The following is a 15,781-nucleotide window of genomic DNA, read 5'->3' as shown; positions in this document are numbered from 1 at the left end:
TGCCTGTACTATTCTCACTTGCATACCGTAAACTGCATAGGCTTGGATTAGAAGATTTTTTTAAGGACTCACATAGCTGCAATTTTCTGCGTTCCTTTGTTTCTATATTTTCCTCTAATCCACAGGCACACTAGAAACTGATTCTAAAAGCACAGTTTCAGTGACAAAAGCCTATCGCTAATAAGCTCTTGTATAATATTTTTCATGCACAGATCTCAAATCTCTTTAAAAAGAATCAGTAAGAAAATGTTCAATCAGAAATATAAGCAGACCTTTCTAATAGGATACGTTTGCTAAGCTGTATGCTGCATACAGGATTCTTCTCCACACAACTACCCCACAAGAACCCCCAAATTTTGTACTTTTCCCAAAATACCAAATGAGCCTTTGACACTGCGTGAAGTCCACAGTAACTGAATAAAAGTGCAGAATCCCAAATTCAGCTCGTTATAAAAAGTTAGCATTCAATACTTTCGTATGAAATGCAAATATAAACAAAAGTTAATTAATGCATTTTAAAAATTGTTTTATATCTTTTAAACTGTCATTCATTCTTACGAGTAGGTAAAACATAAATTCTACCCTTTGTTATCTTGAACGTAACTTGACACTAACTCCTGTAGCAAAAATGGAGCTATGTGAGCATAACAAAAGAGAACATAGAACCAAACTTACTTTACTGAATGTGAAGACAAAAATGTCCAACACCTGTCAAGTACAGGAATACTCAATACCAATATTTGCGATCAAAGATTTCTTTTTTTTTAAGGAAACAGATAACTCTCATGAAGATTTTAAATTATTCTAGTGTAAATAACATCATGGTCTTTGCATGCTCTTTCACAAGAGCAATATCATTAAAATTAGCATGTATGTGGGGGAAAAAGAATATGCTTTTTTTTTAATAACCAGATTTAAAGTGGAAAAATATTAGTATTTTAAAAGTGAATAATGGATTTTAGAAATGTGCACTTACCATTACAATCCCCATTTGCATCCTGCTTATATCCCATGTTGCACTCACACCGGTAACTAGAAAGGGTTGGTATACAACGTCCATTTAAACAAAGGTTGGAATGGTGCTTACAGATGTCTATTGTCTGATTGAGTATTGCTAATAAAAAAAACAGAACATGAGACAAACTATATTTTCAAATAGAAGTTTAAAATTTCAAATTTAGTTTCAAATAGAAGTCTATTTGTTTCAATAGAATAGGAATACTTTCTATATTTTCAAATAGAAGTTAATATGAAGATTATACTTGGCTTCAGAAAGTACGTTATCAGGTGCATAAATATAGTCATCAAATCAAGTATTTTTCCAAGCACTATCTGTTCACATGACAGTAAACTAACAAAATCAAGTAGCTCTCAGAAACAAAAAATTACATCAGACAAACAGTCTTAATTATGTTTTACCATATATGTGTATAGCCTGATGAGACTGTCAGTGGCCTCATAAATAAACCACAATTTGGGTGAAAGTTGAAGCAGTCTATTCCTATATGTTTACTATTTTTGGTGTACCTGTCTTATAATACTCCCTGCACTAGTACTTGTACTAATACTTGTACTAATACTCCTTATTAACTTTATGGTTCTCATCCTAGAGACGTGCTTACACATGTTATAAGCACCTTTACATATATGAGACTTCCCTCTGAATATTACTCATCTTGGGCTTTCTGTCAAGGCAGTGTGTTCCTGCAGAATAGGTAAGTTTTACATTTGGAAGAACAAGGAAAGAGAACAGTTTATTTTAAACCCTGGTGTTTTTTTGAAAACACTTAGAAATTTGGAGTTTTATTAGTGCTGACTAAGACAGACCAGCAGGGCCAGCACAGGTTCAAGGACTCTATAACTGAAGGGAAGAAAAAAATCTCTACATCTGAACTCGTTAAAAAAAGGGCTCCTGAACTTCCTAATGTATCAACTGAGGTCTCTTAAATGTGCTTCAATACAAAGGCATTTTTATGTGTTAAGAACACTGTATCATTTCCAGACTAAAAACTAAGCAGAAAAAAAGGAAAAAGTATAAGGAATAAAAAAAAAAAAGAGATAAACAAGTCACAACAATGCAAGTACTTACTTAGCCCTGTAATTATTGGGCCATTTCCAGTGGGACTTTGACCACCTGTCCCTACGCCTGCTCCGCCTACACCTGCGGAGAAACCATTGCTTCCAGGGATGGGAATGAATCCTGCTCCTCCTGGGCCGTAGCCATTGCCATTGCCACCTGGAAGGAACCCATTTACTCCTGTCCCACCACCTCTGGAACCACCTCCAACAGGAGCACCATCCACACAAAGTCTGCGGTGTTCATCTATTAAACAGGAATGCACAGAGAAGCATGAAGTAAATCAACCCTTCAGAGTCAGCTTATAAGGAAGACAGAGATCTTTGTATGCTACAAAAACCAGAACACCACCCTCCTCGTTCTTTGATGTTATATGTTCCCTCTCCCACTCCTAATCTCAGGCACATCCCATGATTGTGACAGGTGTTATTTAAGGAAGGACACTAAAAATAATAAAAGGAAATACTGTAATTTACAACTATTTGTTGAAACCTTTTTGTGGGTGTGTTGCCAGCAGCACTGTAACTTCCTGGTCACTCAGAGATCTTCATATAGATAAACTGAAAATACGTTTCACTAGGGATGTGGACTATTGCTCTGTGAGCAGAGTTGAAAGAATAAATGAAATACTGATGCATTTCTAGTTCAAAGTAACACAAAATTTAATGGAACAAGAGAGCAGCTATTCCTTTAAATCAAAATGAATGATGGACCCTCAGAGTCATTTCCTCTTTGAGCTTGACCACAAAATCTTTCCCATTTCCGAAGAACTATTTCCAAAGTCAACAAAAGAATGTTAAAGAAACTAGTCCCAAACAATCATGGACCAGAAAAGAATGGTTCACAGATGGTAACATCAGTATTAAACACACAAGAATGAATAATAATGTAATTCCTTACTTTCTTTTTCCATTTAGCCTACATTTTAAAGCAGTTTAAAATATTCCAGTGATCTCCAGTGACCATCCCAATGAGAATGGACAGGAAGAAGGAGAAACCAAACCAACCAACCAACAAGCAACTCACCAGATCCTCTGACAGGACACATCTCTGGAACAGACCCGATGGCCCAGCACCGGCCAGACTCACAGCAGCACTGCCTTTTGGTGAACCTACCGGGAAGCTCCTGTGCACAGCGGCCATTCACTATGTTGGCGAAACATGTACTTGCCCTCTGATCTGGAATTTAGTTTAAAAAGAAAACCAAAAATCGTAACATGAACTCTCAAAATTACTTTCCTTTATTCAATTCACGTAAGGACTAAAATGTTTAAAAAGTTGTATTAAAAAAACCCCAAACAAACAAACCCAAAAATACCCCAAAACACACCCAATAATTATCTGAGGTGATCAGCAACAATGCATTCCATATTTGGTTTATTGCAGGATCACATATTTGCAGTGACACTAGTCTTGCATTAATCCAACACAGTCTTAAAGTCTGCTCAAGCTAACAGGAAATATGTATGATACAAAAGATACAAAGCAATACAAATAGAAACTAGATAAAAATATATAAAAAGCCTACTATGGCAAAAATTGAGACATTTCATGTAAGAACTGCAACATCAGGAAATTCATTTAATGAATTTTTCCTTGGTGTAGATGTATCTAACTGAAGAAATGCTATCCAGTCTGCTCTGCTCAGAAGGCTGAATGTACAGCAGTATTTTTAGTAGTGTCATGTGAAAACTACTCTATATAAGTATGTCAGTGTTTATTATGTCCTAGTTCCTTCAAGGACACATCCTAGATCTTTTATTGTCACACTCCTGAATGCTGACTAGGAGAAAAGCTCACTGAATTTGGAAAGACATGGTACTAATTACAATAAATGAGCACATCCTGATATTTTGGTTGAAAGCAAATATTTATCTTAAACTGGGAAGAATAAAATAATTTGTATTAATAAGGATTACATTCTTCACTGTTCTCCTACATAAAGGAGAAATTATACTTCTAGAGTATACAAATTATACTCCAATACTATAAACATCTGAGAGCACAAGAACCTTCAGACACATGTTCATTTACGGGAAGGAGACTCTGTGACATAAGGGCCTGCCTTAGCGGACTAGGGCATGTGATTTGTGTGCAATTGGTTTGGGAGCTGACTTTAGAAACCAGATTGTAAAACATGCCAAAATCCACAGAAATTTTGATCATTGGAAATAGTAGGTTCTCAGTATTCCTCAGGCTAGCCACAACATATTTCAAGTTTGGCACTCCTCAGATGAACCTGGGTAACAAAAGCTGGCTGCATTGTGCAAAAAATTATCCCTGTGAAATCACTTGTAGGTCTTGTGTTGCTACTGGCTTACATAATTTATCTGTAATTCAGAAATCCCTTCAGAATTCCCATCCCTTTCCCAACATGAGAACAAAGTGCTTTGAGATGTCTGAAAGAAGAACCACATGAGATCTAGAAAAGACACTATTATTAGCAATTGTTAAAGTTTTTTACACATGGTATGCAGCATTTTTAGTTAATTCATCAGAATGGTTTATACCATATATTTGACACATGCAGCTGTATAAAAGAAATTGCCACATGTGAAAATAAGCACATATCTTTTTTATAATATAGAAACAGGTTTTAAATAAATTGTCCCGTAAAAGCTGCAATGTACTGAAATCTAATATTTGGTTTGTTTTATTACCTGTTCCAGCCAAATTAGTAGCACCTCAGCACACACTACTTAATGCCTTCTGAGTTTATGTATGTGCCTTATATTGGTCTCTAAATGTTAAATTAACCTATGTGAGATGGAACTTGAAATACCAAGTAAGGATAAATGTTTGCTCCTTTAGAACCAAAGTGAGCTTAGCTTTTGGTTTCATCAGATGAAGGTTAGAGAAAGAAATATAATTAACATTTCCTATGTCTGCCTAGGCAACAGAGAGATATTAATTGCTTTTTTCCTAAGAAGATCCAGATCTCGGGCAGGAATTCTCAGGCCACAATACAATCAACACAGAGGGATCTACTATCTACATAAAGATGGCTGCAGTGGCAATCATCACCAGAGGAGGACGTTATGAATTTTAAGTAGCTGGATCAGAGATACCAGTGAGTTAGCATATAGTGAGGTCCTGGGGCAGGGTGTGGGGGGGTGGGTGCTAGATGGTTGGGACAGAAGTTCTGCTGCTGCTGTGTATAAATTGCCTTAATAACCATGAGAGATCTAAAAGCCTACAGGGTGGGATACCTACCAATACAGTGGGAGCCATCCGCGGATGTGACATAACCCCGTGGGCAGATGCAGAAAAAACTTCCCACAGTGTTAGAGCATTCACTGCCTTCACAGATTCCTGGGATGATGCTGCATTCATCAATATCTATCCAAAAAGGAAAGGACATAGGATAATTAGCAGAGCACTTGAACATATTGTATTAAAAAGAGGGAAAGAGAGCTCTTCTGAAATGAAGTTGTTATTCAACTTAGATTGAATAACATATTGCCGGTGTTTGCATGCTGCAAATAATTTTGTTTGCCATCTAATGGACTCTTTCCTTATACATTCAAGGGGTGCACCACTTCAAGTTACAGAGCACGTGAGAGCAGTCTGGGATTTCCTCTAAATTACACATACCGAGTGCCATCTCTAGGAAGCACACAACAGCTACAATGCAATACCAAAATACATATTTTGCTTTTGAGCTGAAGGAAGGAGGATGGTACAGCAGCCAAGCATGACAGCTCTGGAGTTCTGCAACCACAGAGATACTGCTCATCAGATCTGACTGCTTTCTGGCCTTCTAATACCTCAACTGTAAGCAAGAATTTTGGCCAAGCTCTTCAAATGTTACCAAAATGTTTCATTTCTACTTTTTTTCAGATATTTTTAATCTATTCAAATCTTTCTGCTAACTAAAAGCAGTGGTCTCATCTGAACACTAATACAATTTTGCTTGTAAATACATATGAAGCGAGATGTCATCAAGCTGACGAATGAACTGCTGTACATAACAAGGGCCTGCTAGGGCACTTGGCACCAGGTCTGAGAGCACCGTGTGCTGTCCCAGCACAAACTGGAAGCAAAATGAGGAGCTGAGGCAATGAGAAGCCATAGGAGGAAGCAGTCTGACTGTACTGTTAGAGATGTGAAGCACACCAGAGCAAACTGGAATGGAAGAAACACAAGCAGGAAGAACAGCATGAGAGTAAAGACTATTTCATGACCATTTATACAAACAAGCCATTTTAAGTAACCATTCTACAACTGTGATGATCTTTAGACATATGAATATTTTAGGGTCATTTGAGTAACATAATTTTGCTTTTAAGTGACCTCTGTACATTAGCTTTTCGAGTGGCTTTCAGAGAATGTGAACTGTGGCCCAGGTTTAACATGGGAGGCCTGGGAAAACATGGGAGGCCTGGGAAAACATTCTGAGAAAACATGGGAAAACATAGGCCAACTTTGTAACTAGCTTGAGATGAGTTATGTTTTCCGGTTTGAATGACATGATACTACAGGTTTTGCATGGCTTGATAGCAAACATAGTCATAGGTAAAAAACTTGGCTTAACTTGTTTGAAAAAATCTGGATGCAGTATTAATTTAAATTAGCTTTCATACTGCGAAACAAAACTCAAAACAAAAAAATCAGACTGTTGAACCCAGGCTGTCTCATGTCAAATAATGCAGGAGAAGCATCAGAAAGAGTGTATGACAGAAATTATCTTGTGATGACACTGTGAACGTCTTCACATTCCTTGTAAGAAAGCCTTGGGACCCCACAGACTGTTCCCTGCACTTTTACACAGACCTATCATTTCCTTGGACCTGTCACTCAAGAAATTCTCTTGAGATGAATGACTACTTGAGAAATAAACTTTAGCAGGTGTTATTTCTTAGGAGGCTTTTATGTGATGGATACTTTGCTCCCTCTCTTGCTACATTCTCCACACTGAAAACTCAAAGAAAAGGAAGAGCGCCAAAAAGATCTAGCATGCACAGGGACTATATTAAAAAGGTAACTCCCCACTGTGGGAAGGTCCACAAATTAAGAACTCCCTTTATATATGAATCTACAGAGGACATTCAAGTACTGAAAGGAAAATTAAGTTTTGCCACAAGGCCACTAAGAATGTGAAAACTGTTCTTTATAAAGTGAAGGTATGAATAAAACAATCCCTCTCCCACTGACATGTCACTTGGAGTGTCATTGTAGAAAAGATAATTTATTTTACAGGTAACATGTCTTCAAACTTCCTAACTAGTCCATACACATAAGCATCCTGTGGCCTTCGTTGTTTGTTTCACACTACGAAGCAGAACCAGAGGAAGTGAAAATTTAGCCTTTTTAATAAGGTTATTTAAGTGTTTCAGAGGATGCAAAAAGTTTAAATTTTACATTAAAATAGTTACGAAATTATGACAACTATTCCCTGCACTTTAGACATCTGCTCAAGTACGTACAAAAGAAAGCATAATTTTCGCTAAATCAAAACACTTCTAAGAAATAATGCTTTCACTTAAGACTTCATAGTTACCCACTGCAGAGATTCCAGAATTCCAAATGATGGTATAAATCAAAACCAAATAATTCCCCAGGAAATCTCTGAAACCTTGCATTAATTTACTATATTAAAGACAATATATATAATGTGGTGAACTGCTTACCATCTGATTTAATCCAATGAAATGAAACCATGTGTGTAAATCAAAACAGAACCGGAACCAGCTGCATGCCTTGTTGAGATCTTTCATGCAGTACAGGTCTTTTATAACCCATAAGTCTTTTCAACATGAATACTGCCTTCTGTATACTACACACAGTCTGAAACACCACATCAGAAAGACAGGTAAGAAAATGGGATGAAACGAGGACTCTGCAGGAAGACCTTACTTTTTCTGGAAAGGGACACCTTCCCAATGACAGAGTCACTGGATGCTCATGCAAGAAAACTCCCTTATTTTACCATCCCTTGAAGGCCACCTTCAATCTCAAGGAAATACTACATTACCCTTTTTCATCACTACTCCAAAAATAAATTCACAGACTAATTCTAAATTTCAGAGGCACCCAAACTTTGATGAAGATATCACCAGCATGGTGATCACAATTTACTAGCATGGAAATACTGTCTGAAGATGCAAATGTTGTACACATGAACAGGATGGCGCAAAGCTGGTAGCAACTGCCACCAGTGATACTTGAGCAAGTTAAATTTAAGAATCCTTATGCTAGGAACTAGTTACATAGCATTTTCAAAATATGTTTCATTCAGTCACTCTCTTGGAGAGTGGGTCTTAAATCTTGTAGGCTTCACAGCATTTTTTTTTTTTTTTTAAGTACAACAGCAGCTACTATACATAAGGAAAAAAACCAAGAAAAATGAATCTATAAAAATCTGACTACTAAAACCAGCAGGCACTTGAAAACTGTAAGCTTCCCCTTCATTTTCACTCTGTTTGGCACAGGTACCTGCTACTTTAAAGGCAGTAATTTTAATTACAAAAAGCGCTGGCAAGTGAAAGGTATAGGAAGGAAGTAGTTAGCCACTCCTGCAAAGCTGCAGGAGGTAGACCATCCTTCTCACCTGACTACATGCACAGGAGTTTAACACTGTCTAGGGCTCTTGTCCAAGAATGACAAGGAGCTGGGAAGGGAGGAATTACCTTCTTGAAATCTGGGCAGTGACCAGAGCGGAAGGAAGACTCGACAGTTTTCTCCATGCGGAGAGAAAAACATTTTTTTAACCAATTAACACAGAGAATCCTTGTGGAAGAATAATTTTCTTACTTACTGGAGTAGTACCAAGTCAGTGGATTTTTTGTGTCACTAGTTTTTGAGCTAAATCTCTGTCTTTCCTTCCCCCTCCCTGGTTCTTGCATGTGCAATTCTTTCAACAAGATCTCTGTTACCTCTGACTGGAAATTCTGAGACTTTGCCTCAGGAAGAGCTATTTTTAGGATGGATGATTGAAAAAGTTACTCAATTTCCTCCCTTCCCCCCCTCCAAAATACATACATTAATGGTCTCAGGGAAAATGCTCCAAAGATAGTAAGAGGAGATGCTGTCTTAAGGGTGAAAAAGACTGAACCACAGCGTAAATGGCTGTGGTTCCAACATCGCACACGAGCTGAGAAAGCCAGTCTCAATGTGAGAACCAATTTAAATGTGTGGCATAAACTTTGCAGGTGTGAGTATGAAAAGATGAGCTTCTGCCAAAAAAACCCAGCCTGGCTACTTGTCATCCAGAATTCATGACTTTTACTGCTACAGTAAGCAGTATTTTATGAATAACTTAATCAAAATTACCAGAAAAGGGGCTCTCAACTGCTGAGTTCTGAAAAAGGGTTCCCTGAAAATAGTTTTAGTCTATAGTAATACCTGGTAGTATCAAATCTGAGTAACACACAGTGTAATGAAATTACACATTAAAGCAGGAAAACCAGAAATAGAACTGTTTCTTTTAAAAGGTTTTTTGCATTTTGGTGCCACGTTTAAAAAAAAAAAAAAAAAAAAAAAAAAGAGTTAGCCTGTGTCATACAGTCCTAGCTCTGTGATGTCAATAGTACAGCAATCTATCTTTTTGGAAGAGCATCAGAGGCATCCTACCTCCCAGGGTACCTTTGACTGTAAAGGGTGTCATAACTAACTACATTTAGTCAAGGAGTATGATGTATTTTCAATTTGAGAAGAGTAAGTGGAACATATTTATTAGATCCTTGAAGTACTAATAAGTAGTAGTCCACCTCTTATGTAAACCAGCAAGCACAACTGAAAGCTTATTTCTCTGCTCGGTTTACCTACCTATACAATCCATCTCTGAACAACCCATAGATGTAAGTTCCATTAATTCTGGAAGATAACATCCTATAAATGAAGATAATTTCATCCCTAAAAAGCCAATGAAAACTCAATATATTGCAGATCAAAACTTTTAGGCAGAAAAAGAGAACGATTTAGGGTTTTCTTTTGCTTAGTTAAGACATCGCACCAGTGCTCCAGATATCTGGAATTTGGTACAACTCCTGTAATGGCCTTTTCTAAATTTTTTCAGCTCTGTGCCCATATGCCCATCCCCTGAATCCTTCCATGACTTGCCCAGTAGTGGAAGTTGTCATCCTGACTAATGTGGAAAGTCTATAAATCAGGAATATAGAAAAGCTTATAAATAAAATCAGTAACATTGAACCCCGAGCTGGATTATTTTTAAAGGTCATATTTTCCCAAATAGCCTGAACTACCTAGTTACATTTCTACACATGAGGGCGTACACACACAGTTATACATGGAAGTTGTTCTCATGTGCTTTGAATATACTTTAAACCCTCTTTACTGATATACAATTGCCCTTAATTTCTGAAAGGTCAGTGTCAGTAAACTGTAATCTGAGGCTCAAAATAAATCCGATAAGCCGAATATATGCCTTTTTACTGATTTTTTTTTTTTTTAAAGAAACACAAGAATATAATGCAAGCAAATAGCCTAGCAAAGCAATGTTTATTGCTTAGCAGAGTTCTAGCAAAAGCCGTTATGGCACAAAAAGCACAACATGAACATTCCTACTTGTTTTAACAATAGCTATTGTTTCCAGGAGGAACAACAAGAGAAAAAACCCTAACTGACAAAATACAACTGGATGTTTATGGGCAAAGGATATAGCAGGGGATCTCAAATCCCTCCTTCTTAAGTAGAAAACTTGCTGTTAAATAAAGAAGGTCTTCATAGCTAGTGTAAGATTCCAGCCTCTGCCTGTGAACACTGGAACCTTCCCTGGTTACTGACTCCAACTTGGATTTTGTCATTTGTAGCCAGCAAGTAATATTTGATCTAGTTTTCCATACTTAAAGAAGGGAAAGGAGTGAGCAGAATACTCCATACAACATCACTTCTATATGATATTTTAAATAAAAAACTTCCTTAGAACAATGCAGTTTCTATTAAATAATTTCTCTGTACACAGGTTCTAACTCATAGGAGACCAATTCCTTATACCCTTCCCAATGGCCCAATCCATATATAAATAAACAACATAACTTCACTCAAATGACAAGTCCCACTAACTGGAAGTGTAATTTTTTGAAGGACTGGCTATAGTTTTATCCTATAAATCTCATACTGAGAGATTATGAACTCTCAAAGCCTTTATTAAAAAAACAAAGTCTGAATAAAACTATGGCTTGGCTTTCATTCCCTGCTCCATTCTTGGAATAATGTTAGCACGGTATTACGCTGGTATAATTTTGGCATTACCACCTTGGCTGTGAAGCATGGGGAAATGGACAAGTAACAGTTTCATTACGTTCTTTTTCCCAGAAATAATGGTACAAACTGAGCACTGCGGGTTGTTATCTGCATAATTCCCTGTGAGGAATTATGTGACTAGGGAAGCTAGTGGGGAAGCTGTGACCAGGGACTAATTAGTACCTAACTTCTGCCACAGACAGAAGTGGCAGGGGCTTAGAAGAAACAAAGCCAGAGCATATGACCTGTTCTGCAGCAGGCTGCCAACAAAGCTGGAAATGAAAAACCACTGATTACTAAACTATGAAATAATAGCAAATATTTCAGACTGTAGATGATGTTTCACTTCGATTATGCACGGTCCATCAGCATCACAGATTTTTAAGCAGGTATGTGTTAAAAATACATTCACCTTTTCCTGTGGATACTACCAGGGAGAACTGTTGAACTACATTTTTAACAATCGAAGCAGAGCTTTAGATAGGTTAAAGAAGTAGAATGCAAAGAACGCTTTAATGACTGTTTTCAGAAGGAAGGAAACATGTCACTGAATAAGTTCTCCTTTTGGCATCAAAGCTGGTGTGCAGATGCCAGGCAGAAACATAACATATACAAAATGACCTGCATTTTTTGGATCTCTATGAAAACATCTATTTAATGTTTTAACTGCATCCTTGCCTGAGAAGAGGTATCAGGTCTCCTTGACATGGAGCTCTTCTAGGGTTAACAGCAGTAAGGCATGAGCACTGCCACGGGCAGATTACAGACATCAATAGAATAGGGACTTCATTTATTGAATTGAGACAGTAGTTCATCATAACAGATATCCAAATGCTGTCTTTGCTCTGATGATATATTTATCACATTAAAAATGCCTTTTTTTAGGACTATCACCTCAACACCTAGCTTGGGCAAAAGCACTATTGCTCTACTCCTGCTGTACAAGTCTCATGGAATAATAATAAACACACCATGACTGAGAGAATCAAAAAGCCAAGTGCACTTCTAATGAACAAGAATAAGTAACTACTCATCAAAAAATGTAAGTTACTCTCTAACATTAAAGCAATCATTGCATTTAATACTATAAAAAGTTCTAAACAGTCTCAAGCTGAAAGAGTCCTGCCAAAATAAACAGATGTAATTCAGAGAATACCAATTTGAATAAAAGCCTTCCAAGGAAATGTCTTGCAACTGACAACACAAATCCAAGATGAGTAACAACAAAGCATACATTTCCAATCTATACATTGCCTACACAATCAAATGCACTACATGTTTGTTTAGCAATTACAGCTGGTTTTGCTTCAGCTTTGAAATTATGAGTTGTTTATAGTTCTAACACTTTCAAATACACTCTTTCAAGTGAGGCATCACAGTCATGTTTTGGAAAACATTCAACATTTGCAATTTTTTTTTCTGATAGTTTTTTTATATTTAATGGCATAATTACAAGAAAATGTTTCTGAATTTTGTGTACGTTATATTGTGATGCTCAGTAAACTTAAGCTTGAATTCTACTGAAAGATAAACTGTATTGCCAGAATTTTTCGAAATCATTAGAACTGTACTTATTGATATCCCACATAACACAAAATGATAGTAAAAATAGCCAGTTATGCAAAGACAATTGCAAACAGTAGATGCTTATTCACTTCCTAAATGTTGTGTAACAATTGCAGAAGCACCTTGCTTAGAAGCTAATGATAGCATTAAGATACTAACAAAATTAATCATGTCAGGTATACGCCAGAGTTAAGGTGGGTATAGGTAGCTGTTAAGTTCACTGTGCATGTGCTCTGAGTTGGTAGGATACAAGTTAGCTCTGGTGTGCAAGTTATATATCCACATCAGTACAGCACCCTGTCTGATCCGGTAGTAGTGCCAGACATTGTTATATAAACTTAGTCATAAACTAAGTTACATGTAATTGTTAATGATATCTGCTGATTTACCTTTCCAAATTATTAGAGTCCATTATCAGAAAAAAGCAAGTAGTCTTGTATTGTTACTATACATCTTTATACTTTGTGTTCTGATTCATCTATTACTAATGCCCCCGCACCCCTCACCAACACTACTCGATAAGGAAATAAAAAGGAAGTTATAATTTTAAGAGCCAGTGATCAAGCAGCAGGCAATTCCAAAAGCAGCTGTGGTTTTTGCAGTTAGCAATGAATGGAAAGGGATGCTTCATCCTTTGGGCTTGTTTCCACATAGGTGGAGAGGAGAAAGAAGCGAAGTAAAGGGTCACAAGCTGATAATCATGATGTCCTTTTCTAAAAACAGCAGGAGCGGTGGATATGTGGTCTCAGTTACCTCCTTTCCACTTTTTCCAACACAGGCAAGCCCAAAGGAGGGCTCTTGTGAAGGGAAAACAAAGCACCCTGCCCTCTTCCTTTTCTTCTAGTTACAATTCTCCTTCCTATATGCTGATGCCTCATTGAGGGCCCACAAATCTCTTGTATCCTATCCAGCCACTCCTTCCCGTTTGCCTGCCTGGCAAGAAAAATCCCACTAGCTCTTGCCTATGGTTACATTCCCATTCTGTCTCCCACAAAAAATGAAAGATTTTACTAGGATGTGCTGCCCACTTTATGCTTAGCCCTGTTACTCACAGGTTGCCATGCGGCACAGGGTAGATGAAATGCCTTGGATTTAATTCTCCCAAAGTAGCTCTGATTACAAATTTCCCTTTCAGCCATCTTCTTTTGTGGGATTCCTCACTCCACTTGGTGCCTTCTGGTTTCACCCTCAATCCTGCAGAAGGCTGTGGAGATGGTGTCATACTGTTCTATTGCTCTACAACTCTTCTACTGCTCTATTGTCTTCAAGGTATGGAGAAATTCTTTTTCCCAGTGTCTCAGCAAGGCTCCTGGTGTTCCCTTACTTCTAAAATGGTTCAAATGGACCTGCTTTCCCTGTGAACGTGATTGCTCCCTGCAGAGCCCTAAAACTCTGTGCATATGCTGGATCAGCACACTCTTGTATACAGCTAGGTAAATACAGACGCACACACGCACAGTCACATAAACAAGCTGCTTCTATATCTTCTCAACTGTGGTAAGAAAAGCTCTATTTCTATGGTTGCAGCTCTATTTCTTGCAAACTGTTTCTTGGAAGGTTTTAAAAAGATATAGCCAAGTTTCCCCTAAAAAAACCTCATGACAGGAGTATCACTGTATACTGAGCAGAAACTGAAAACTAGTCAACATAAAAAACCAGAAGGAGGTGGAGGACAGGACCAGAGAAAAATACCTTTGGATTTTTTTTTCACTTACCCTTCGGTATTACTTGCAACAACACCAGATGCAACATTTTCACTTATAAAATGTGATTTTCAAACTGATTGTATTACTTATTTTTTCTGTGAATTCTGTATTGTAGGCAAAACCAAGGAAAACTCTGAGACGACTTCCAGAATTGGCTACAAACCATGTATTTGTTTGTAACTGAATACTGAGTATAATGCAATTTCGTAACATACTTAAATTGTCACCTAACCACAAGCCAAAGCCTTGAACAAGCAGTCCTCTTATCTGTGTAACTTGAATGTGAAGGTATCCACCGGTTGGGACGAGTTTGAGAGTTCTGATTTCTTTCAAAGGCATGGCAAATTCACTCAAATCAGTGAAGTCTTCATCAAACCCACAAAAACTCAGCAATTTTCTATCACGTTACTTTAAACTCTACAGAATTGCTGCTCTTAATTATAGCAACATGTTTACTGAATAAACATGGTCTGTTTATTAAACTACGCTTACTAAACTTGGTCTATTTGATTTTTTGTCTAAAAAAAGGACATTTCCTATGTGTTTTTTACTTACACAGGCTCTTCAACACAAACTGTACATAGCAGGAAGATCTTACATCCACTACCAAAACTGTCACATTTGCTTTTCACACTGTAGTCAGTAGGCTGAAAATACCTACCTGTACTAGAATATTTTGGACATTTTTGAGAAAACAAACAAAATCCTAATAAATCAGTTGCAGTTATATGCTGCTCCCAGATGCACTCTTTCTCAATAATTCTAAATTTTGAAACAGGATAAACACTGTCCTTACCCACATGAGTCAGAAAGCAAAAAACTTCTAATGAAAAAATATGAACAGCAAGGTACTTAGCCACTTTTTAGGTATGTTCTCTGACAACACCACTTACCATCACATTTTTGAGTTGCCTCATTCTGTTTGTGACCAGCAGGACACTTGCACTCGTACGAACCTACTGTATTAATGCAGTTTCCTCCTTGGCAGACTCCAGGGATAGCTTGACATTCGTCAACATCTACAAAGACAAAAAAGAAAGATTACTTGACGTAAGATAAAAAATTTCATTGTGGCTTTTGCTGATAGACAGAGAGCTCTGAAATTATTCTTAAAAATAACCACAGCAAACTCCACCACACTTCTCCACTTCAGCACCAATATAAGATATGGCAATAACAACAGTAACATGACTCGGACCTTCGTGTGTGTTGTATTCATTCCATATAA

The 15,781-nt window shown here is 37.3% G+C and overlaps 1 protein-coding gene across 1 annotated transcript in view; it reads right to left on the bottom strand.

The window, feature by feature from the left end:
* The window catches only part of FBN2 (fibrillin 2), a 180,750-nt gene that overhangs the window by 106,986 nt on the left and 57,983 nt on the right, over positions 1-15,781 (bottom strand). Inside the window, exons 7-11 of the mRNA XM_072859710.1 lie at positions 15,447-15,572; positions 5,291-5,416; positions 3,104-3,256; positions 2,090-2,323; positions 977-1,114 (exon numbers count right to left, since the gene is read on the bottom strand). Of these exons, the coding sequence (XP_072715811.1) occupies positions 977-1,114; positions 2,090-2,323; positions 3,104-3,256; positions 5,291-5,416; positions 15,447-15,572 (777 nt within the window). The remainder of the gene's footprint in view (positions 1-976; positions 1,115-2,089; positions 2,324-3,103; positions 3,257-5,290; positions 5,417-15,446; positions 15,573-15,781) is intronic.

This window comes from Ciconia boyciana, chromosome 4 (genome assembly GCF_034638445.1).
Source record: "Ciconia boyciana chromosome 4, ASM3463844v1, whole genome shotgun sequence".
NCBI classification, from domain to species: domain Eukaryota; kingdom Metazoa; phylum Chordata; class Aves; order Ciconiiformes; family Ciconiidae; genus Ciconia; species Ciconia boyciana.
The sequence above is the reverse complement of the archived record's forward strand: the minus strand, read 5'-3'. Positions and strand labels throughout refer to the sequence as shown.